Raw genomic sequence first — 23032 nt, 5'->3', positions numbered from 1 at the left:
CTGGAGCTGCGACACATCTCTCGTTCTCCTCCTGTCCTTTCATCATCCTCCCTTCCCTCTCCTTTTCATCACAGAGCTCATCTCCCCAGCTAATTGAATTCCACCCAAGAATCTGCCTAAGATGCTTCATGAGGCCTGCCTAGGAGCACAGACACACAGATGTTACATCTGGAAGAAAGTGTGTGTGTGTGTTTGCGTGTAGAGCTGCCTCGTGACTCTCCTGTCACATTTAGAGGCCAAGGTCTCTCTTAGGCCACATTCTAGTCGAGGAGGGTAAAAAATGGGGACCTTGAGCTGCCTCACACTTTTGACAGAGATGGACCAAAGGGCAACAAAAATAGAGGGAGGAACAAATAAAAGGGGATGTGGTCTTGATGGACAGGTGGCTGGACAGTACATCTTGTGATAAGAGGAGGACTGTAAAGAGAGAGAGAGAGAGAGTGACGCAGTGACACTGAGTGACAAAGACAGACATCAGGGAAGAGAGCGAGAGACAGACCAAACCAGAGAGTGAAACATGCTGTTAGCTGACCTTGTTCTTCTTGGATGTTGACGTATCAGAACTGTCTGGATCTGTAATAGACTCTCTTTAAAGTAGTGGAAAGGAGTAAAGGGCAATGAAGACTTTAGTGGAGGTGAAAGAAACGGCTGAACAAAGTATGAAGAAAGTGGTTGATAAGTGGAAAGTATGGGGGCAGGTGAAACGTCCACTTCCTTCCATTTGTACAGTATCCACAAAGCACCAGCCTCTCTAATTGAGGGTCATATTTGCCAGGCTGTTTGGACTAAGTCATTCCTACTCTCTCTCTCTCTCTCTTTCTCTCTTTATCACACACACACACACACACACACACACGCACACACACACACGCACACCAGACGCAGGCAGGCAGCAGTCAGTGAGTTATAGCACTGGTCAGCAGTATGACATTGGACTCTGCTTTGCCAGCCATCGTCTGTAGAAAGGGAATATTCTAAATAAATCCTGAAGCATACACATACTCACACCATCCCCCCTCTCTCCATTTCACACACACACACACACACACACACACACACACACACACACACACACACACACACACACACACACACACACACTCAGGCCCTATATAAATCTGCCCATGGAACACTTCCCTCTTTCTTGTGCAAGGGCCAGGAGCAGGCAGTTATCAATCTAAAGGAGAGAAGGGTGGGTGAAGTAGAGGAAAGTGGAGAAAAAGTTGAGTCATCCACAGGGAACAAGGAAAGAAAATGGAGATGAAGTGAAAAGGACTGTGGGAACAGCAAACCTGCAAAATCTGAAAAGGAAGAGTGGAGAAGAGATTGAGATGACAGGGAGAAGGAGAGAGAAAGAAAGAATGCTAACTCTCTACCTCAGAGTTATGGACCTGTCTATACATACTGTAGCAAGCAGATAAGCCTCCCCCATCTCGGCCAATTTGAGTGTGTGCGTGTGTGCAGATGTTTGAAGGGCTGAATAAATCTCATTGTCTTCGACTTCCTGATTCCCTGACTCTACCTCTACTTTACACCCCACTCCACAGATGCTACGTTTTGTTATGTTGATCCAGGCCTCAACACATGCTGACAGGTCCTGCAGCTAGTTGCTCTGGACAGAGTCTTTAGCCTTGATGCCTCTATGCTGAGTGGTGGTGAGCCAGGTCTGAACCCCTCAGCCAAGAGTTAAAGATTGGATGGCATTGTTTAGACAGCAGCTGCAGCTCAGCTAGAAACCAAATACACCTCCAAAGGTGTATTTGTTTTTTTGTGATTTAAGGTCAGAAAATACAGCTGCACATTTGAGTAACTAATTTCTTCTTTTAAAGTTTTATTTTTGGGCTTTTTATGCCTCTTGTTAAGAAATAGGATAGTGGATAGAGTCAGAAATTGGGGAGGGAGAGAGAGTGGGAAATTACATGCGGGAAAGGAGCCACAGGTCTGATTCCAACCCAGACCGTCTGCTTGTAGGACCACAGCCTCTGTACATGGGGACACGCTAACCACTGGGCTACCACGCTCTTCAATGTCTAATTTCTCCGAAGAAAAATAGCTCCCAGACAGCTTAGTTGACAAGTCAAAAGTAATATCCACCTTGTGACATCAATATTGTCGCTTTTTACAATCCACTGTAGCTTTTATCATTTACTTTCCGATTTATGACAAGTCCCTTTTTTCCCGTGGTTAGGTTAATGTCGCGACCTTCGATCTATTGGAAAAGTCCCTTGTTTTATTTCAAAATGAAAGCAGGTTTATATCCAGACGGGAAGTAAAGTACCCTTAGCAAAAGACAGTACAAACATTCAAAATAAAAGCATAAACAATTATAAATCACAAATAATGGAATATCAAACATGCAATTAAAAATCACTCATTTGACAGCCAATTTTCACACACACACACACACACACACACACGCACGCACACACACACACACACGCGCACACACACACACACACACACACACACACACACACACACACACACACACACACACACACACACGCACACACACATGCACACATACGCACGCAGTGTTAAAGCACAATGTCCTGATGAATGAAAATAGATGGATGGCAGTGAAGAGCTATTGCTGTGGTTCAGCTGGTCGGGCCTGTTGGCTTCTTATGCATAAGATTCAAAGTGACAGCAAAGTAGAGTTTGACCTTTGTCTCATGAAAGCCTACAGTGCTGTGTACACTGGCATTTGATGCACTTCACTTGATGCCTGAGGCACACAGCAGATGCTATGTGAAGACAGAGGAGGCAGTGAAGTAATGGCGTTTAATTCCAGGAAGTAAATGTGATAGAATTGCGGCTTTTCTGGATCGCTGATGCGTATCACTGCTGGAAAATTGGACACGATGCATGTCGTCATGCACTGTGGGCTTACTAGAAAATAAAGGTATGATGGTTTTGGCATGCATCATAAGCCATTCGTTTGTCGCCCCTCAAGGTGCACCTTTATGCATAATTTAAAAGTAGTAATACATTATTAGATTGTTTAACATCAAACACCAGAGTTAACCAGTTTGGAATAGATGTGTTATATGACAGAGGCAGCATCAAACATAGCTATGTTCTCTGGCTTTTTGTCAGGTAAGGTTTTTGACACTTTACAGGAGAGTTCTTGAGAGGAAACTTTACATTTACATTTATAGGTATGTGTGTGAAGGTTTTATGACCAGGGTCTCCCGGAAGAGAAGTTGAGGAACGCTTTGACAGACCTTACTAATGGAGTCGCGGGTCTCCTGAGAAAGTCCTGCTTAACCCTGTCAGATGAGGCTTGTCAAATTTTGGTCCTTTCTCTCTCGCACACTCATCCTGTTTAAAAATATTCCGAACAAATGATGGTAGACATAAGGGAGGGATAAAGGTGAAGAAGTCAGAGGTTTGGCTGCTGGAGCAGGAGAGAAGTACAGTACGAGATGCACTAACATTTCTTTTTGGTGCTGCTTTGATGCCAGATGGTTTTTTTAAAGTCTGAAATTGGTTTTCATATCTGCTTTGACATTTTTTATATGGCTACCATTTCTACAGAATTTCCAAATTCCTGTGTGTTACTTTATACAACAAAATGCAGCTACACTGGCATGTCACTGTTTTGTTCCTCCTAGTCTTTGTGCAGAAGCAAAGGACAGAGCATGAATGGAACCCAATTATTTATTTATTTATATTTCCGTTGGATGAATACGGAACAATTTTCTCTATTGTCCAAGCATGACTAATACAGACCACTTCAGCTAATAACATTTTTCGTTCTTCACTGTCTGACAGAGGTGGCTCCCTACCTGCAAGGAGGTGGACTGGGGCAGCAGGTGGTGTTGGAGGGAAACAGACTGGTGCTGACCTGCCTAGCTGGAGGCAGCTGGCCTCTGCAGTACCGCTGGACTCTCAACAACAGCAACATCACAGACTGGACACCACAGTACAGGTTAGTTATTTCCACCTACTGGCTTGTTATGTGTCATGTCATGGATCCCTCTTTTGGCTCTAAGAGCATGTCTGCCTGTTTGTCTCTTGGACATCCTCTTTTCCATCCTTGCCTCTGAGAATCTTCCCTGTGTTCTGTTGTGCCTTTTGCACAGAAAAAACAACAACTAGCCATTGGTGATAAAGTGTGTTTAGAAAAGGTCAGAACATTTAGACAGTTGAGCCTAAGTGAGATTAATAATTACATTACCATCATAAATATGTATATGGTCTGGGCAAAGGAGAACCAATCAATATGTCTGAGCTTCTCTCTCTTTTCTTGTTAAGAGCTTAGCAATCCCTCTCTTGCAAAACTGCAGATGTGGGGGAAAAAAAATCACATCATTCAGAAATGGGGAGAATCTTGGGAAGGTTTGCACACTGACAGAGGAAGAGGTTGGACCAGCATTCAGTGTGCAGCCTTTGTTCAAGGCAGGCGGCGTTGTGCAGCTCTGGACTGCTCTGTGCACACTGGCTACTCCAGTTTGGTGATGCCAAGACTGAACTGAATTGGCAGGGTGTGTGAATGTGTGTGACCATCTGCATTATTTATTTTCCACAGTAACTGTAATGTAGCCAGGTGGAGCAGCTAATGGAAGAGTTGATGCTTGTTCTGTTCATTTTGTGTGGCTTGAAAGAATGTGTTGTAGAAATGAAGTGTGTATAATTTCCGCATAAGCAAACACAAGCCTGGCCAGTACAGAAATTCAACGTTTATCACATTCAGGAGATTCATTTCGAGAATCCTGTTTTATGGATACAGTTTAATGCACTGGACAGTGAAAAATAAGTCAAGTTTAAGTATATCAGCGGAAGGCTGCTGAAGCTGAAGTGTCACTTCAGCTTCAGCAGCCTGTCACTTTCAAGCACTTAATGAAGTGTAATGAAAAAAACCTTGACAAGCTCGACTTAAAATACAAGATAGAGGCTACATTTGCTTTGTTTTCAGGAATGCTGTTGACAAGGCCACTGCATCTCCTTCAAAACTGTATTACATTTTTGGCAGTAAAATTAAGTTTTTTTCCACAAAGATTGCCCTTTCGAAGCCAAGCTTTGCTTATTTAATGATGCTTAATTACTGGTTAAATTGTAGCAACATGCTCCCCCTGCTTTCTCATTCTGCACAGACTACAGACTAGTGAAAATTGTGCCCTCTATTTCTTGGCAAACTGCGAATGACTCATGGGATACTTACACAGTATGTCTAGTTTCCATCTTATCACGTATGAAGAAATGGTCGGCTTAATGTGAATTCATTTGTCTCCAGCCTTGTATTCATTCTATTCATGTATTCATGACAACGTAATACATTGTAGAAATGTATCCAGCTTGTCGTACGGTAAAACTTGTCAGCCTGAAATGGTTCTTATCTCGAATCACACAGGGAATTTAACATTACATGCTTGGGTGAAACTGTGTCAGAGAAATTACTCAGGAATGATTGCTCTGATTTGGACCTGTCAACATTGAACTAAGTGTTTAGTGGGGAAAATAAATGAAAACTGGGTGGGATTACAAAAACATGCAGTGACATCTTCAACACACGCTATTTTAAAAAAAGCAAAAGGGAACAGACAGGGGGGGAGAGAGATGCTGTGTTAGAAAGTGTCCAGTTTCCAAATCTGCTTCAGGATCAGAGCTGCTGTGTAATGTGTCATTCATGATTCAAATGGAAAAGAGTGTGTGTAATGAAAGTGCGTGTGTGTGTGTGTGTGTGTGTGTGTGTGTGTGTGTGTGTGTGTGTGTGTGTGTGTGTGTGTGTGTGTGTGTGTGTGTGTGTGTGTGTGTGTGTGTGTGTGTGTGTGTGTGTGTGTGTGTGTGTGTGTGTGTGTGTGTGTGTTGGCAGCATCCAAAGACAGCCTGGGAGTTAAATACTTGGCTGTCCTGGTATTCATAATGAGCCCCAAAGCGATGTCCAGTTTTACTGTGTCTATTTGGTTTGTGTGTAATATAGTCGTGTACATGTGTGTGTAATGTGCATGCATTTATGTGTTTATCCAACACAGCACCAACCTAGATTCTATGCCAAGCTTCCCATTAGTGAAGCACAGTCCATTAAAGCCCCATTAACAACCCCTCTCAGAGAGAAAACAACAGGCACACAGTCGAAAAACATTCTCATGCACAAACATTTACACACACACTTTCTGCACATATGCACCTCTCCACCTTCCCTTCTGTTTGTTGGGGAACTTTGAAAACCTCAGCCCGATGCTTTCTCACATAAAGGTCATTTGGAGAAGTACACAAGAGGGTATACATATGGCATAACAGACCTCCCGACCTCTTTCCCTTCTGTCTCATTGTTCTCCAAATACAACTGCTAATACTGTATTTTCCCTTTTAATGGGGTTTCTTTACAGCTCACAGATAAGGCCAGCCCTCATCACCATGCCTTTCTTTTTTCTTTTTTTTTTTTACACGTGTGTTGATCTTTAGATTGTCTTTGCCGTCTCTGAAGAGGACTGATGCTGGACTGTATCAGTGTATGGTGAGGAACAGGATGGGAGCAGTCATACACAGGAGGGCAGAGGTGCAGGTGGCCTGTAAGTACACAAGTGTCTCCCTTTTTGTTGATAGAAAGTGTTTTTTTTAATTTTGAACCAGCTGTAACTTCTACATAAATAAGTAATCTGTTTGCATCCAAATGCCCACACATGGTCTGTTATAAATATTCTTATAAATATTGTTGCCCTGAAAAGAACAAATTAAAATCTTCAAAATGGAAGAAAACTAATTCTCTGACACAATTTTCTGTTGAACTATAACATTCTCTAGTAATGTGTTTGAAGCATTTAAACACTGAAATGTTTAAACAAACAAGTGAATGCACTTACAATGACAGGGTTATTTTCTGCATACCATTGGCATAAATGGGCACAGTTGACCAATCAATGGGAACAGGTGAAATAGAAAGAAGCTCAAAGAATTTGTAAGACTGACTAGCGCTGTCATGAATAAGCACTGTGTTGGTAATTAGGTTGCCAGCTACAGTTTTTCCACCAACTCCCCCTGTGAGTGTGCTGACAGTGTGAACAGGCTTCCAAACCATATAATTCATGAGGACAGGGATGAGTTTTGTTGTGCCACTTTCTTGTGTAAAACACCTTATTGCTGACATTTCAGCATTACAGATTTCAATTGCTTGCCTTTATATTCTGCCTGACTTAATCTAGTTGAATACGTTTGTATTGATGTTTTTCATACCTCCCTCCTCCTCCTCCTCCTCCTCCAGTTTTGGGGATCTTTTCCACTGATGAGCAGAGGAAGACGGTGACTCAGGGCCGAGCAGCCGTCATCAGCCAGCCTCCCCTCGCCTCCTTCCCTCGACCCCTGGTCACATGGTATAAAGATGGAAACAAGATAATCCCCAACAACCTAATGTAGGTGTCTCTTTTCATTCTGAGTCTCTTTCTTTCTTCAGCCAACTGCCATGGTTATGCATTGTAACTTATATTAGTGAGTCATGTACCCTCACTTGTACTAAGTAGTACAAAACATAGCTTGAGATAAAATTAAAATGTACAGTTTACAGTTATTATCCCTCTGTGGGTTATTAATTAACATGATCTGGACGCACAAGTTCTATTTAATCCTTGCAAAGCAATTGTTATGAATAATAACCCATTTAGATAACTGACCCTTTTCATTAGACATCCGTACAATAGACTTCAGCTATTATAGAGAGGGGATAAAATGGAGTTTTCAATGAACCCAATCTTTTTCCCTTGTCTAATCTACAAGGTTATTAAGCAATTTGAAGGGAGATGTTCTTTTTTATAAATTTTACAGCAGAGATCTTAGGGTCCCTGGATGTGTAAGCTCTATTTCACACTCCTTTGTTTAATGCTGTTGTCTTGCTCCTTTTGAAAACGCCTGTAATTTGCATATTATTTAGTAGCTGCTAGGATTATACTCTCAGCGTCGGTATGTTGAAAAATGTTCATGCAGTGAGTTAATAATGGAATCATTGAGATATAGGTTTGTTGTGAAAGGTTTTACAGAATTATATGCAGCTTGAAACAGAGTGTTAAATTATTTTAGAAATTCTACCTGTTTTTGTCTAGTCAACAAGGAAAGTAGTTGTTGAGATAAAGACCTTCACTGATTTTATTACCCTGCTCTCACACCCTGAGATAACTTATCCCACATAAAGAGCACCAACTGCTCCCCTGCGTATTGTTTAGTGGCATTTTCAGTGGCCTTGCTGTACAAGTAAACGGTTCGACAGCAATTTTTTACTCCCTTAATGACAGCCAAAAGCTGGAAGTGCCTCTGAAAAAGCTTTGTGGAGTTAGGTTAGAAAAGCTGCTTTTTTTCTTTTGTTCTGTTGTTGACGATTCTCATCAAGTATTTAAATTGAATGCACATCTAAATTGACCTCTCCTGTAATGTGGCGTCTTTGAGAGCAGCTTAATGGTACTAGACTACAATTATTTTGCTGCTCAAGACACTGCCTGCATTGAAAGTGTTTATTGTCGGAGCATCACCAACACAGCTCACACACAGCCCTTTGTAATGTAACACACCACAAATAAAAACTAAAACTACCAATTACAAAATATACAGAAGCCACTGTAAAATGAAGACTCGTAATACAACAAATTAATTGTTTAGAATTTGGTTTAGTGTCTTCTTATCAGTCACTAAATAACATTGGATCATTCTTTGAAACATTTTCAAGTGGTCTTCGTGATCCTGAGGAGTCCAAGTGAAAGTTCACTCTCAGATAAAAATATATAACCAAAGCCACACGAGTTCAGCAAAAGATCAAAAAAGCAATTGATATTAAAAATGTTCAATACACATAATGAATGTTGCGTTAAGGCCGAGGCGGTTGCATAGATTGTAGATTAATGTCTGATGTTATAGTTGCAGCAGGAGGTTAGCAGAGCATTTAGGACACAATATTTTTTGACAGATAGTCATATGCTGATACGTTACGGCAGGTAAGCAGAGCAGAGAGCTTTGTCCTCCTGATCACGACATGGATGAAGCTGTGACCTGTGACCTATGAATGTCGCCTATGTACTGTAGGGCTGTGCTCCAAAAATCAATACGGCAATATATCGTCATGTGCTCCTTGCAAATACATGTATCGATGCAGATGTTACAGAATCGATATGGCTGCAAAGCTGTGATGAGAGTTTGAATGACAATTGCCCTATGGTGCAGTTCACAATAACGCCTTTAACCAAAGCTCTGGGATTCAAATATCTAATGTATTTCTAGGATCTCTGAGGACCTGAATTGAAGTGTTTTAAGTTGTAGGATCCTTAATATGCCTCTGCTGTTATTCTCAACAATGAAGAACTACTGAATACCTGATGACCTCCATGTAAGTCATATCTCGATAAAAATCAATGTTAGAAACAGTCAGAGAATCAATAAAAACAGCCAAAGACTTCCATATAGCTGCAAATACAGTGTTTGTTACCTCATATTTTATCTGCAGGTCTATAGAAAGTCTGAAAAGTTATTTATTATATCATTATTCTATAGCAAAACTTTACATACTACATTGGCTAGCGCTGCAGAAGTGTTTTTTTTTTTTAGTTTGAAACATATTAACACAAGTTTAATGACAACATGAAGTGCACTTAAAAATGAAAGTGCATGGTACTTTCTGTCAACCCTTCGAAATACTTTGATCCAGTTGATTTAATTGTGTTATTATCTCTCTGATTGGGGTTTATCTCAAATTCATTGCTTTTGCATCTGCACCAATATCCATGGCAACAAGATAGAAATGACAGCTGCTTCTCAGACTTGCAACATCTGATTATGGTTTTAACTTTTGTGAAGTCAAAATAATCTCAACAATATTAGTAGATAGATAAACATACATATAGAGCCATTTGATTTCATCTCTAAAAGCTCTTTTCACAGTAATTTTAACCTGTAATATGACTATGAATAGTGAATCTACTACATCATTTTCAAATATGAATATGATCTGCATGAAGTGTTTTATCTCTGCATTGTGAGATGAAATATTCTGATTTGCTTGCACCCCACATTCACAGTGTGATGAAGATTCATGCCTAACACTTTTTTGAACACTCAGAAAATACTAATTTACACCTTTCTTCACAGCTCCCCTCTTGTCACTTCAAGACATGTCCTCCTCTTGCTTTCCCCTTCTCACCTCTCTGCTCCATCTCTCACTCCTCTAAATGATTCTTTATATTGCTCTGTTATCACCATTTGCTCTCCTTCTCTCGCTCTGTCTGTTTTTTTATGGCCATTATCATGCTACAGGATATACTGCCACAGTTTCCATAAACTTCTGTTACTGAATAAATTGTTTAACTGCTGCTGTGTACACACACACACACACACACACACACACACACACACACAAACTAATACACTCACACACGCTCAAACACACACAATCTGCCTCTCCAGGCCAATCTCAGTTTGCGTCTACCTGGCTCCAAACATTTTGTCAACTCGTGCGTATCAGAGCCAGAGCGCTGAATATTTGCGCAGCTCCTACGTGTGTAACGGTGTGTGTAAGTGTTTTTGTTTGTGCGCGAGTTAGCACTGGCTAATCCCGCAGTCCAGTGAGACGGGGCCCAGATGGCACCTGGCGTTAGGCTGTCTTCTTGATGACCCAGCTGATGGTGTTGTTTATGAAGTTTATTGATCGGGTGTGCATTGCTCCCACAGTCCCCAGCCCCATCTTGCTGTCTGTCTCTCTTCGTCTCCAGACACGCTCAATTTACGGCCGCTTGCTCGCCCCCCTCAGCCGACTCTATTCCTTTCCCACACACACGTCGCGCCTGTGCATGGACTTTTCCAAACTCCTCAGACCTCAGATTATTTTCCTAGAAGAGAACCTACAAGCGGTCACTTCCCACTCCTCTTAACTCTAAAGGAACTCTCATTCCCTGCCCCCTGTCCACACTAGTCGGCCATCTTTCAAATTGGATGCCCCTCCTCTTCATCCATTCGATAAAATCTTTATCTCTCCCTTCACCTTCACCTTTCCAAATATACTGTGTATGTTTTTATAGAGCTGGGCACATGTCAAGCTCTGTAAGACCTTCAGACGGTTAGAAAAATGAATCAGGAAGACATGCTGTCCAAAACTACACCTGGATAGCTCATGGGCTGAGGCTGATATATATTTTGGGCTCTCACCTACAGCCCAGGTTGAGAAACACAAGCTACTTTTAATTAGCTCTGAGGCCCGTAACAGATGGACCTGAAATGACTCTGGTAGCCAGCAGCTTCGAGAGGACAGCCAGGATGAGGAGAATTAGAACTCTGCCTCCTTCTTCCATCAGGGACACAGGGAGCCCAGATTGATCAAATAAAGGCTGTGATCTATGCAGCAGCATGGCAGAGAAGACAGTGAATATTTTGCAGAGGAGAGGGGTGTTGTAGACAGTGCTGGTGTCACAGGTGGTCAATGTTAGGTCCGGGCATTATGGGAAATACTTGTCTTCATAGACCTGGCCAAAGCAGCCATATGGTGTGGATGTGTGTGTATGAGAGAGAGTGTGTGTGTGTGTGTGTAGAAATTCATTTATTTTAATTTGTCAAACAGCACTTTAACAGAGAGAGAGTTTCATTAATCTGCCTCAGTCTCATACACACACACACACACACACACACACACACACACACACACACACACACACACACACGCACACACACACACACTGACTTTGTCTGAACAGAAGGAACTTCCTCACTGCCTGAACTTTGCAAGCAGATGTTGTGTGTGTTTGTGTCTGTGAAGGAGTGTGCATATGCATGTGTGTGTATTAGACTGACTGAAAGATCAAGAGAAAGGAAGCATCATTTGGAAGGAGACTCAAAGGCTGTGAGGACTCAGATCTCACCACATGTTAAAAAAAAAACAAAAAAAAAAACAACAACAACCGGCCATTTGAAAGGTCTCCCATCCACAGCGACCGCTCTGCTGCGGTTCATAATGACTCGGTTTCTCACGGCAGCCAAAGGGGAGGATCAAAGTGACTGAGAGAGAGGCTGTAGAAGACTCAAAGAAAAGTTGCAGGAAATGAATATGGAGTAAAGAGTTTAAGCTCATGTGAATCCGTTGTGTCTGGAACTTAATCTCTGGAGCAACCAGAAGCTTAGATACTGTATGTGACTCTCTTCTCAATATGGTTTACTAACTTTTGGGATTACAAAAACATCCCAGACATGTAGGATTTTAAGTCAATATGGCTGCACTAAGAGGAGCAATTTTTTTTTTTTTTTTTTTTAGTATTTATTTGTATTCTTCAATCCTGTATTGCTTTCCATGTGAGGGATTTCATGACTTTAAACTGGATGAACTGACTCAAATATTATGTATGACTTATAGCGTAGCTTCTATCGTCATATAACTTCTATCGTAGCTTCTTTTTTTTTTTTTAAATTGGATATATTGATGTTTTGATTTAACATCCAGAATCTTGTGTGTGTGTATACCAGCTTAGACGACAATTATAGTACCCAGGTTTGGGCTCTTTTTAATCACTGCAGGTGGTTTTCTACATATGCAAGCATTTTTCATGCAGACTGAGTCAACAGTTCAGAATTAACTCAATTTAGTGTCTGGCTGGATGGACTAGATTTACCGTTTTTTCTGCATAATGTATTCTTCTAATTGCATTATTAATGTAAAAGCGAGCCATATCAAAAAGTATCCTCTCCAGTTCTGATTTGATTTGATCAAATGGCAAGCATTAGTCCATTATGCATTTCTTAGAAAAGCCCACAGGTTTCACTGATATCATTGCCTTTTTAGCAGGATGACACACAATTCTGTGGTGATGTCAGTGCCTCAGTATCGCTTTATTTAGGCTTACTTAGCTAGATATAAGGAAACACGATTTGGGTTAAAATGACTACAGTATTATCATATTTGAGTCACGTCAAGGAATGGAAAACTACGAGTTTTTCCCATGTGAAAGTCAAATTTGAATATGAACTTTATTCTTGGACTGTAAAATAAACACCTAAAAGAAACACCAGGCAAAGAACAGAAGCTGAGGCATGTCTTAAGCCTCCTGACAAACAGCTACACTGCATTGGCCCGTCACTCAGGTCAGCCACATACTGTATAAAGAATAACTCTTATCCTTTATAAAATTCATTCATTCATTCATGTTTATTTTATTTGCTAATTTCAGTGTATGATTCCAACACAATACCTCTTCACAAATTAAAACATAGATAGAGAGAGAGATATTAAAACAATTCACCCCCCATACAGTGTGTTCCTGTGAAAATAAGCTATATGAAGACAACAGTTTTTTTTTTAACCGGGCTCTAAACATGTTTATTTCTGCTGAAAAAACGGGCATTTTTGGATGTGTGCGTATGTGACTTCGGGGCTTCTACAGCCAGCCTCAAGTGGACACTCATGAAACTGCAGGTTTTTAGCACTTCTGCATAGCTTCATTTTTCAACATCAGAAGATGCTGCTTGAATTTATCACGCATTTTCAGTGTCTCATACAGAAACCTTCGGTTAAATTATAGGGTACCTTTAAGCATCTGTTTTAATGTACCCACTAGCATCTGTTTTCTGCCCCTCTCTTATACAATGTAAACACTGTGAAACATGAAACATAAGGTGTTGAAACCCTTGTGCAGCTCAGCAGATTTTAAGAGCTGTTATTGAGAACAGATCAGATTCCTTTCTGCTACAACCCCTGAGAAGACAAGTGAACAACTAATGCTGTTTTGCCTTTTTGCTGGACAGTCTCAATGATCAATAACACATAAGCAAACGTATCATCTGTAAAAGGTCATCTGGTACAATAAGTCAACAAAGTTGGAGTCAAATTACATCCAAAACCAAACGTTATTTTCTCCTGACATCGACAGCACAATTAGAGAACTGATTTCATAACTTATTGACATTATTCATAGTATGTTGGTATGTATGGTCATGAAGTAATTCCATTGTGGTAATATTTCGTAAATCAGCCTTGTTCTCGCAGAGCAATCTACTCGATGAACTGGCCAAATTCAGCAGTCTGCCTTGCTTGGCAGAACATACCCATGTAATCCTCATTCACTGTGTAATTTGTGCCAGTATATGATGCCTGCTGTATGCCTTCCATTACGTACACAATTCCCTTGGAAAAAAACGTCATCAAAAGAGTTCGGGCTATTTTCCTTTAGGGACCCATGCTACTTTCCTATTTAAAAAGATAACACCTTTGTTTTGAACTTGACAGCTCAAATAAGGCTGTCAGGATTAATTATAGTCATTACAGGTTGTTGATTTATAAAAAAAAAAAGGTACAATAGGAAATGTCTACTGTACATAAGCCAAATAAAAGTGTTGTGTTTCAGTTAATTGCTTCTCTGACACTAATGGCAGGGAAGGGCATTGGCTAAAAGATATCACGCTGTGTCATTGATTTTATAGAGAGCACAAATGATAGAATATACAGCAACGAGAACTGTATTTGACTGCCTGTCTGAACCTGGTATTATTTTCCAATTTACCTCCCCTCCCTCTCCCCTCCTGCCCCTGTCCCTGCACAAAGTGGCAGACAGCGTCTGAAAGCTCCATGGCAACAGCAGGTGTGCAAGTGTGCCTGTTTAATGTGTCTTCTTATTAGTTATGATTTAGCTGCTAGTTAGCGTGTAGTCATTTTTAATGCTGTGTATGTATGTGTGGTGTGAGTGAGCGGTTTTGCCACTGTTTGTTTTTGAGCAGTGCGTATGTGAAAACTGAAATATACATAAGCCTACAGTAATACTGACTTCAACCTCTGTCTGTGGGAATTTACAAAGGAAACTCTAATGACAATTTCCGGACAGACATTGCGCACGGTGTGAGCACATAAATCGTGAGTTTTGGTCGTGCGTCGAAATCAATCAATCAATCAATCAATCAATTTTTATTTGTATAGCGTCAACTCATAACAAGTGTTATCTCGAGACACTTTACAAGAAGCAGGTAAAATACCTTACTCTTTGTCTGTTAACATTACAAAAGAGCAGGTAAAAAGACCTTACTCATTGTTATGTTACAAAAAGCAGGTGAAAGACCTTACTTATTGCTATATTACAAAGATCCGGCCTATCCATCATGAGCACTTTAGCAAAGCAGCAAAAGTTACAGTGGTAAGAAAAAACTGCCTTAAACAATTCTGTTGTACCAGTGTGAGCTTATGTTCCGCCACAAATCAGATGTACAGCCTACGGCGGGCTTTAGTTTTAAGAGATAGGTAAGCTAGGTCAGACAGACAACAGTTTTATGTAATCTAAGAAGCCTTTCTGTTGATGCTCACTTGAGCCCCACAGAGGTGTGTAAACAGAAGACCCCAGCAAAAAAACAGGGCTGCTTGCAAAAATGTTCAAACTAATCCAACTTTCACAATTATTTATTTTATTTATTTCCGGCGCCCAAAGGTTATTTTTTAGTAAATGTTTTCTTTCTTCGTTCTGTTCCATGTGTTGTCACTTGCTGTTTGACTTGGCACTTTCAACGCTTTTTGTGCTGTTGGAATCATCAGATGTTTCCTTCACCTCACGGCAAAGATTTTTCACAGAAGAGCACAGTGTGTGTTGACGCCGCTCATTTAATCCCACAATGGAGTGTTGGGATAAATCTTTAATTTATTTAAGTTTTTAAAACATTGACTTGTCTGTTTGAGTGTAGTTGTGTCTTTACATGCAGACATGCATAATGCAATCAGTTGAAATTACCACTCCTCATAACAAAACTGTGTCACTGGAGAGATTTTGTAACCTCACATTTCGAACTGGTCCATTGCCTCTTAACAACATATGTCTACATCTCCTTACAGGCTGACATTGGAGTGGTTTTTCATACTCGTCCCATCCCACACACATCCCCTTCCTATCCTGCTTCTGATTTTTTATTTCTTTATTGCTGTTTGACATTCTACAATTGGCCACTTGCGTTTAACAAAATCAGTGATTATCCACTGCTTTTCTACCTCACCAGCTCTGCAAGCACGTCTCATGTCTGGTGTATTTCCTTTTCAAACATCATGGCATTGAAACACAAAAGTGAACACCTTTTTTAAACAAATCACAGCAATACACAAATTCAACTTCCTTCTTGAACTTAAAGCTCTGTCAATTGAACTGATGGGTCATTGTTTTTAACTTATTGCTGCAACTCTGCCTTTCTCCCATCAGTTATACCTGCTTACTCTGAATCCATTGTTATTTGATATATCTGATGGCTGCAGCCCGCAAGCGAACATGTGCAGTCACACACATACGACATACGTCATGCATGTTTAACCAGCAAACAGACCCCAAAGCTGATAGAAATAAAAGCCTTTATTCATTCATTTGTGTGTGCATATAAAACTAGTCTATTCGGATTCTCGCTCCTGTCCGATCCTTTTGCCTTTTTTTCCCTGCCCCTTCCCAATTTCGCGATAAGAATTGAAATCCATTCCCATCCCGCAGGAATCCCACAGGAATCCTGCCACCTGCATGACTCCCGGAAAAATGTCAGTGTCAGTAGTCCAGTGTCTCTGCTCATACATGTGCTTGAAAAAGACATGCTTCTTAAAGAATGGCCAGAAGCGCCTTCTTCCACAACAGCACTAAAGTGCATGAATTTTGCAGTAAAGAAATCAGATGACTTCTTTAATTTTTAATGCCATCACTGTACTGCATGGGGAGTGGGGGAGCTACTACACATGTGGCAAAGGGAGACGGGGAAGGGGGGGGTTGCTTTAATTACATTGCATTGGTAATATTATTCATTGTCAAGGTGGAGTGGGATAGAATTGCATTATGAAGACAGCACTTTAGGGCTTACAATCGGACTATGAATATTCATTATTCTGCCTAAAGCAATTTGTTGTAGCTTTGTTTGAAACTGTTGATGTGTTTTCCAAGTCTGTAGGCTATAAGTAGACCCACATACTCAACACAAGGTGAAAAGTTTCAATAATTCCTTTGTCTCTCCTTCATTTGGCACATAGTGATAGCACCATTAACTGAAAAACCCCAGCTCTCAGTTATTGGTTGTGTGTTTTTTTGCTGAGATAACTAACTCCACGTTTTCTGGGCCATATCAGGTGATTCTGAGACTCCTCTCATCTGTCCTTTACTTACATCCCTTACTTGTACCAGTGCTCCGTTTGCCGTCTTCTTCCAGTCACATGTCTCGAACAACAAAGGTAAAAAGAAAAGTTTTTATTTTAAAGTAGAAAAGACATTAACTCTGAGGCTGTACTTAATGACTCTCCTGAATGACAGAGGCTTACTCTGCCTCACACACTCAAGGGAGGGAGACAAGCCGCAAGAGGGGGGGGGGGGGGGGGGAGGAGGAGGAGGAGGAGGAGGAGGAGAGAGGCGGTGGAGGAGGCGGAGGAGAAACAAAAAGCTCACTAAACTGCAGGAGTGCTATACAGAGGATTGCATCACAGTTGCAAAATATGAGACTATAACATATTTTTCCTTAAACATATTTTGAATTTCCTGAACTAATCTTAGTTTTTAGAGTTTCTGCTGCAGTAAATGAATGTTTTATGGACTGACAAAAGCCTTATTATGACAGGGTTTACAATCTCAAAGACCCCTGACCCTGATATTAGAATGTCATCCAGACATAAACATACATGATGGCACACATTACCACAGTAGTGTGGCTGAATTCACAATGGCTCTCGTACAGTGGATGTATGCAGTTCAGCAGTGAGTTCAGATTTATGTCGCAGCACCATCATAACTCACTCTGAAGTTTGCCTTGCACTCTGCTGCACAGAGGCTGGCTGGCACTATCAGGGTGCAGTGTTGGCATTCACAGCAGCCGTATAAGATTTCTTTCACCTCCTGCAGGAAACTGCCAAGCTGAATCCTCATTGTTGCTCATCTCATTCGGCCTTACATCAAAAGTGAATGCAGGCTGTAATATATCATGTTGTCCAAAATCTATTCATCCACATCGGGTTATTGTGTTTTTATTTTATGCTAGTTGCTTACTTTACAACAGGCAGAATTGACTCTTTGGTTGGAACAATAATTTCACCAAAACTATTTGATAGATTTCCATGAATTTAGTGGACAGTCCTTTTATCATTCATGGCACAAAAAGTTGATTCCTACTGATAAAGTTAGTCCTTGAATTAAGTCGGGCTACACATATGTGAGATATCCAAACATCTACGAGGTGTTTTAGTACAAAATTGTGTAAAGTTACTAATGATTTCAAAGGCAATCAATTCTATTGTTTTTTGGTAGTCCCTAAACTTTCCTCATGTGTCATTGGGAGGTAGAAAATTAGGATAATTATTACAAGGTCTTTATAGTTGATATGGATTATTGTACAGACATTCATGGTCACAACTGATTTTGGTAATCCTTTGGTAATCTCAGGTTGACAGTTGGATAATTAGATGTAACGTGACTGCACCAAAGTTTTCCGTGGATTGATTTAATCTCTGTGTGTGTTTGATAATGATTTAGGGTAAACCCTTAATGATTAGTATCACATCAACATCACATTGATATTTACATACGTCAAACACCGTCTTTAAAGATCTAACTCCAATAATACTAATACAGTTATCATCAGTCTCAGAATATTGCTGATAAGAGCTTAAGTGCAGTACGATCAGAACATAAAGGTAAACATGACTCTGTCCCGAAATTTTTTAAATAAGTTGGGATCAAATTCCAATTGGGTTTATCATTATCCAAAACGAATTCAATGTTTCAGTTTCGTTTCAGTATATTGACTTTGTGCCGTTTTCAATCAAATATTGGGTTTCAACGTTTTCATTAATTACATTATACACTATGTCCTAATTTTAGGTAATGGGGCTGTTCAGAATGCAAACAGCCTACAGTAGAGTAAGATGATGAACATGGGACACTTTTCCCTTGCTATAGAAATCAGCGTGTAAGCATTTAAAAAGTTTGGATTTAGCAAGAGGCAACAAAGTTATCCATTTATTTCATGCTTTGAGAAGTCTGTGCATGACATGACATTGAGTCAAACAAGAATGCAAACAGATAGTCTTGTTAATGAGAGCAGGCTGTGATTTCATGCCAATACAAACTGTACATAGAGCATCTTCCTGCATCTAGACTTTGAATTATCATGTGTTTGTATCCACATGTGTAAGCCAGTGGGTTCTGGGTTTAGTCATACTGTGTTCATCTATTTCTGTCTCCCAGAGAGCTGGTGAGTCTGTCTGAACTAATGACTCAAAGACTGACAAAAAACAGAGAGAGCAAGAGAAGTGTTTGACTGTGTGCGCGCGCGTGTGTGTGTGTGTGTGTGTGTGTGTGTGTGTGTGTGTGTGTGTGTGTGTGTGTGTGTGTGTGTGTGTGTGTGTGTGTGTGTGTGTGTGTGTGTGTGTGTGTGTTAACTCGTGCTGAAGATTAATTCCCCGGATGTTTATCTTTGAAAGGTGTCGTGTCTTTTTTAAACGTCTGATTTGCCACTTTTCCTCTTTCTCCACTTCTCCTTCATCCTCTTTCTGTCTCAACGTTTCTTTCTCCCTGCCTGTAGCCTGTGTCATCTCAGGAATCATTATTCCCCCTTCAGAGTCTGAACTATTCCACTACCACCTGAAACCTTTTGTGTGTGTGTGTGTGTGTGTGTGTGTGTTTGTGTGTGTGTGTGTCCACTAATCCCTCTTTAAATGACCTGCCACACACACATCCATAACTGACCAGACTTTACACACACAAACACACACACACACACACACACAGACACGCACATACAGTACAATCACACTCACATTGGGAAGAGTTCTTAACCTATTGATGGGAGGCAGAGAAAGTATAAGGGAGAATGAATGAGAGCAAGAGAAAGAGAGACGACGCGATGCTGTGAGGAGTGACTGATAGAGGTTTAGTTTGACGTTCTGTTAGCACAGGAGGGACAGAAGAGACCACTAAACTAATTTAGAAAATTGCTTGTAAAAATATGTCTCAGGAGATTATATGCATTGTTTTTTGCTTGCCTCCCACTTGTGATATATGTCTTTGAATTTCTTCATACACACATCTTCAGAATCTCACAAACGGAAAGGCAGAAAGAATTCTGATTATTCAAAATCAGAGCCACAGGATGACGCCCTCAAGATCAGAGAGCTGCATCAATAGGATGAAGGTCACGGGTTTTCTTTCTCTCACAGATATCCAAAGGCGCGATTTTAGAACTTCCTGCTCTCTTTCTATGCTGCATCCTCCCTCCTTGTTTACTCACTTGGGAGTTTTGTGTTTATGATTTGGGGCTTTGTGTCTAGCAATGAACGTGTTCACAACCACACAGTGTGAAGGCGTGCCGGTGACCCAATGTACTCTGTTTTTAGTTGTTGCACTTAGCTATCCACCCCCACTGAAGAAATCTATTTTTATTTATTTCTATTGACCTTTCTTAGCTTTTCTTTACTGCAAGGTCGTGCTACAGGTTTTCTATAGATTGAGTCATTATCACCTTGGCCCACCAGATAATTACACAGTAGACGCGACCGAGTCACACTCACACAGGCACATCAGTACACATACTGTACAACTACTGCTGAGACACACTGTACACACACACTTCAGCCTCTAATCTCGTGCAAAACAAGCATTCAGAGTGTTATTCATGTCAGCATTTTGCTCTGGGGTCTCTTTGGTATGGGCTCTGAACAAACCTGCTCTGACTGAAGTGGGTGGAGTTGGAGCGGAAGTTGTGTTTATGCTAAGCAGGTGGCACACAGCAATTCTGGAACCTTTTATAGCATGACGTTGAGTTTACATTTCCACTTGTTATCACAAAAAGCAAGTGCAATTTTTGTGGCCATTGAAAATGACAAAAAGCTTTTTCAGAAATGTTCTTATTTTTCTTTTTGATGTAGATTTTCTTTTTTATTGCATAAATGTAAACATGCATCCAAAAAGAAGTCTACATTGGGTTTGAGTGATGGGCGATCTCACCAAAAGAAGCATGCAAACATTCATGCTGGCCTTTTCTTGCTAATATTTACTCAACCTTTATTTAGAATAACTTATATGTGAATGAAAGGTTATGTTTTACCAGATTAATATTAAAAAAAAAAAAAAAAAACAGGCTGCAATATGTTCTGCTTTGTGAAAAGAAAAGGTAAATGTGGGAAATGCATTCACTGACAGTTTAGTTGCTGGCTTTCTTCATGTACGAACATATCTATTAAAATCAGGTTTGTGTGTGTTTATTACAGGATATGTAGGTTAAAAAAAATGTTTTTCTCCTGTTGGCGGAATCATATTTTTTGTATTGTTTCCTATCACAATGTTGACTGACTCATTTACAGACGGTGATGATAAAGCAGCAACATTGTGCTTGTTTACCTCATAGCATTATTACTGACCTTTATAGCTACAGAAGGCAATTTGTCTACATCTACATAGAAATGTGTGAGTGTTTTTTTTTTTTTCTAAAACATCACAGGACCTTGACTATGTTACGTTTAACCTGAATCATTTTAAATGCAGCAGGCACCAGTGTTCCTAATCCATTGCAAAGCTCTTTGTATCAGATTTGTTGTATTACAACCTGGTCACAAGCCAGTGTCACTACACTCAAGCCTGTGTACTCACTTACAAAAGCACATGTACTAGATACAAAGCCAAGGGATTAACATCACTGTAATAGCCGGAAGAAATATTATTTTCTCAACTTCCTTTTTAGTCTGATGCCTGCCTGATGTTTAAAGTTATTTAAAATCTTGCCCCCCTCCCTTTAAAGAAGGCCTGACCCAACCCAGCTTTGGCAGAGCTTTTGGGACTAGAGCATCCACTAGGGGTGACTGGGGACCACAGTTCAGAGGGACGACATAAGGCCAATCTGCTTTCTCGATTACAGCAGTGAGGAAGTGGAACGCAATACCCCAAAAAAATCCCCTTTTTATGTGAAGAGGTAACATATTCACCTCTAACTACAGAAAATGATAATCGAAAAATATGCTCCGTTAAAGGGTACATCATGAAATGCGAAGCGAATCCCTAATTTCTCATTGGTTGCTCTCCCTACCACATCCACCCTAAAACACTGACTACTTCACGACTGCCTGCAACTAGAGCCACGCTTTGAATTCTGAATTGTACAAGAAAATTCAATCCTAGCATCTTGAGTCAGAGTATTTCTTTAAGGTTCAAACAGTCACATGAATGTGAATTAGAAAACAAGGGCTCATTTTTGAGTGTGAAATCACAGCCTCTCTGTTCAGCTGCTCTTTTTTAGCTAAGCAGCTGGGAGACTCTCTGAATGAGGTGCGTTTCTCTGGCTGAGAAAAAAAGACGGAGGGAGTGAGAGCACAAGATGGAGAAAAGACAGTGAGAGAAGAAGGAGCCAGTTGTGTGGTTAATTGGAAGCAGACGTAATTAGTGCTAATTAGGATAATCGTCATTCGTCTAGAGATCCATCCGCCTAATGGGACTACAACAGTCACTGAGCTGCACATACACTCACAAAGGCGCACATCAAGTCGTTACCATCAGTCCAGCCTCCTTGTTATAAAAATGTATTCCTGTACTGTAGATTTGTTCTACGACCTGCTGTGAAAGATATTTCTGCCATAAAAGAAAATGTTTTTCTTCGTGATTGCAATGGAATAACCCCTGTACAGTATGTGTGTGTGTGTATGGCAAAATGACGGGCAGATGTAAAGGAAGTTAGTGATGCAGCTCTTGTAGCTGAACAAACAGAGAGGAGCAGAAAACTCTCAGCTAGCATCTGGCTTCATCCCTCTGTCCTCGCTCCCTTCCTGCCTTCACCTCAATCTTGCCCCGCTCTGCTTTCCTTTCCTGTACCGGTGCCTTTCCACTTCTCTCTGGCTGTCCCTTGGGCCATGCCAGGGGACATTAAACAAACGCAGTCTGTCCAGCAGCCCTTCCTAACTCTTGCATATAAACACACACACACACACACACACACACACACACACACACACACACACACACACACACACACACACACACACACACACACACACACCAATCACTTTCCAACAGCAGGCCCAAGGCTTTGTGTGCACACCTTACTCGTCTATGTGTGTGTGTGTGTGTGTGTGTGTGTGTGTGTTGGCATGCTCGTGCTTCACCCT

General features: G+C 40.7%; 1 protein-coding gene across 2 annotated transcripts in view; it reads left to right on the top strand.

The window, feature by feature from the left end:
• LOC132988226 (protein sidekick-1-like) overlaps window positions 1–23032 on the top strand; it is a 197227-nt gene that overhangs the window by 65293 nt on the left and 108902 nt on the right. For both annotated transcript variants that reach the window (XM_061055498.1, XM_061055489.1), the window contains exons 2-4: window positions 3778–3934; window positions 6412–6518; window positions 7208–7355. In XM_061055498.1, the coding sequence (XP_060911481.1) occupies window positions 3778–3934; window positions 6412–6518; window positions 7208–7355 (412 nt within the window). The remainder of the gene's footprint in view (window positions 1–3777; window positions 3935–6411; window positions 6519–7207; window positions 7356–23032) is intronic.

This window comes from Labrus mixtus, chromosome 2 (assembly GCF_963584025.1).
Source record: "Labrus mixtus chromosome 2, fLabMix1.1, whole genome shotgun sequence".
In the NCBI taxonomy this organism is placed as follows: domain Eukaryota; kingdom Metazoa; phylum Chordata; class Actinopteri; order Labriformes; family Labridae; genus Labrus; species Labrus mixtus.
Note: the sequence above shows the minus strand (reverse complement) of the source record. Positions and strands in the feature narration are given on the sequence as shown.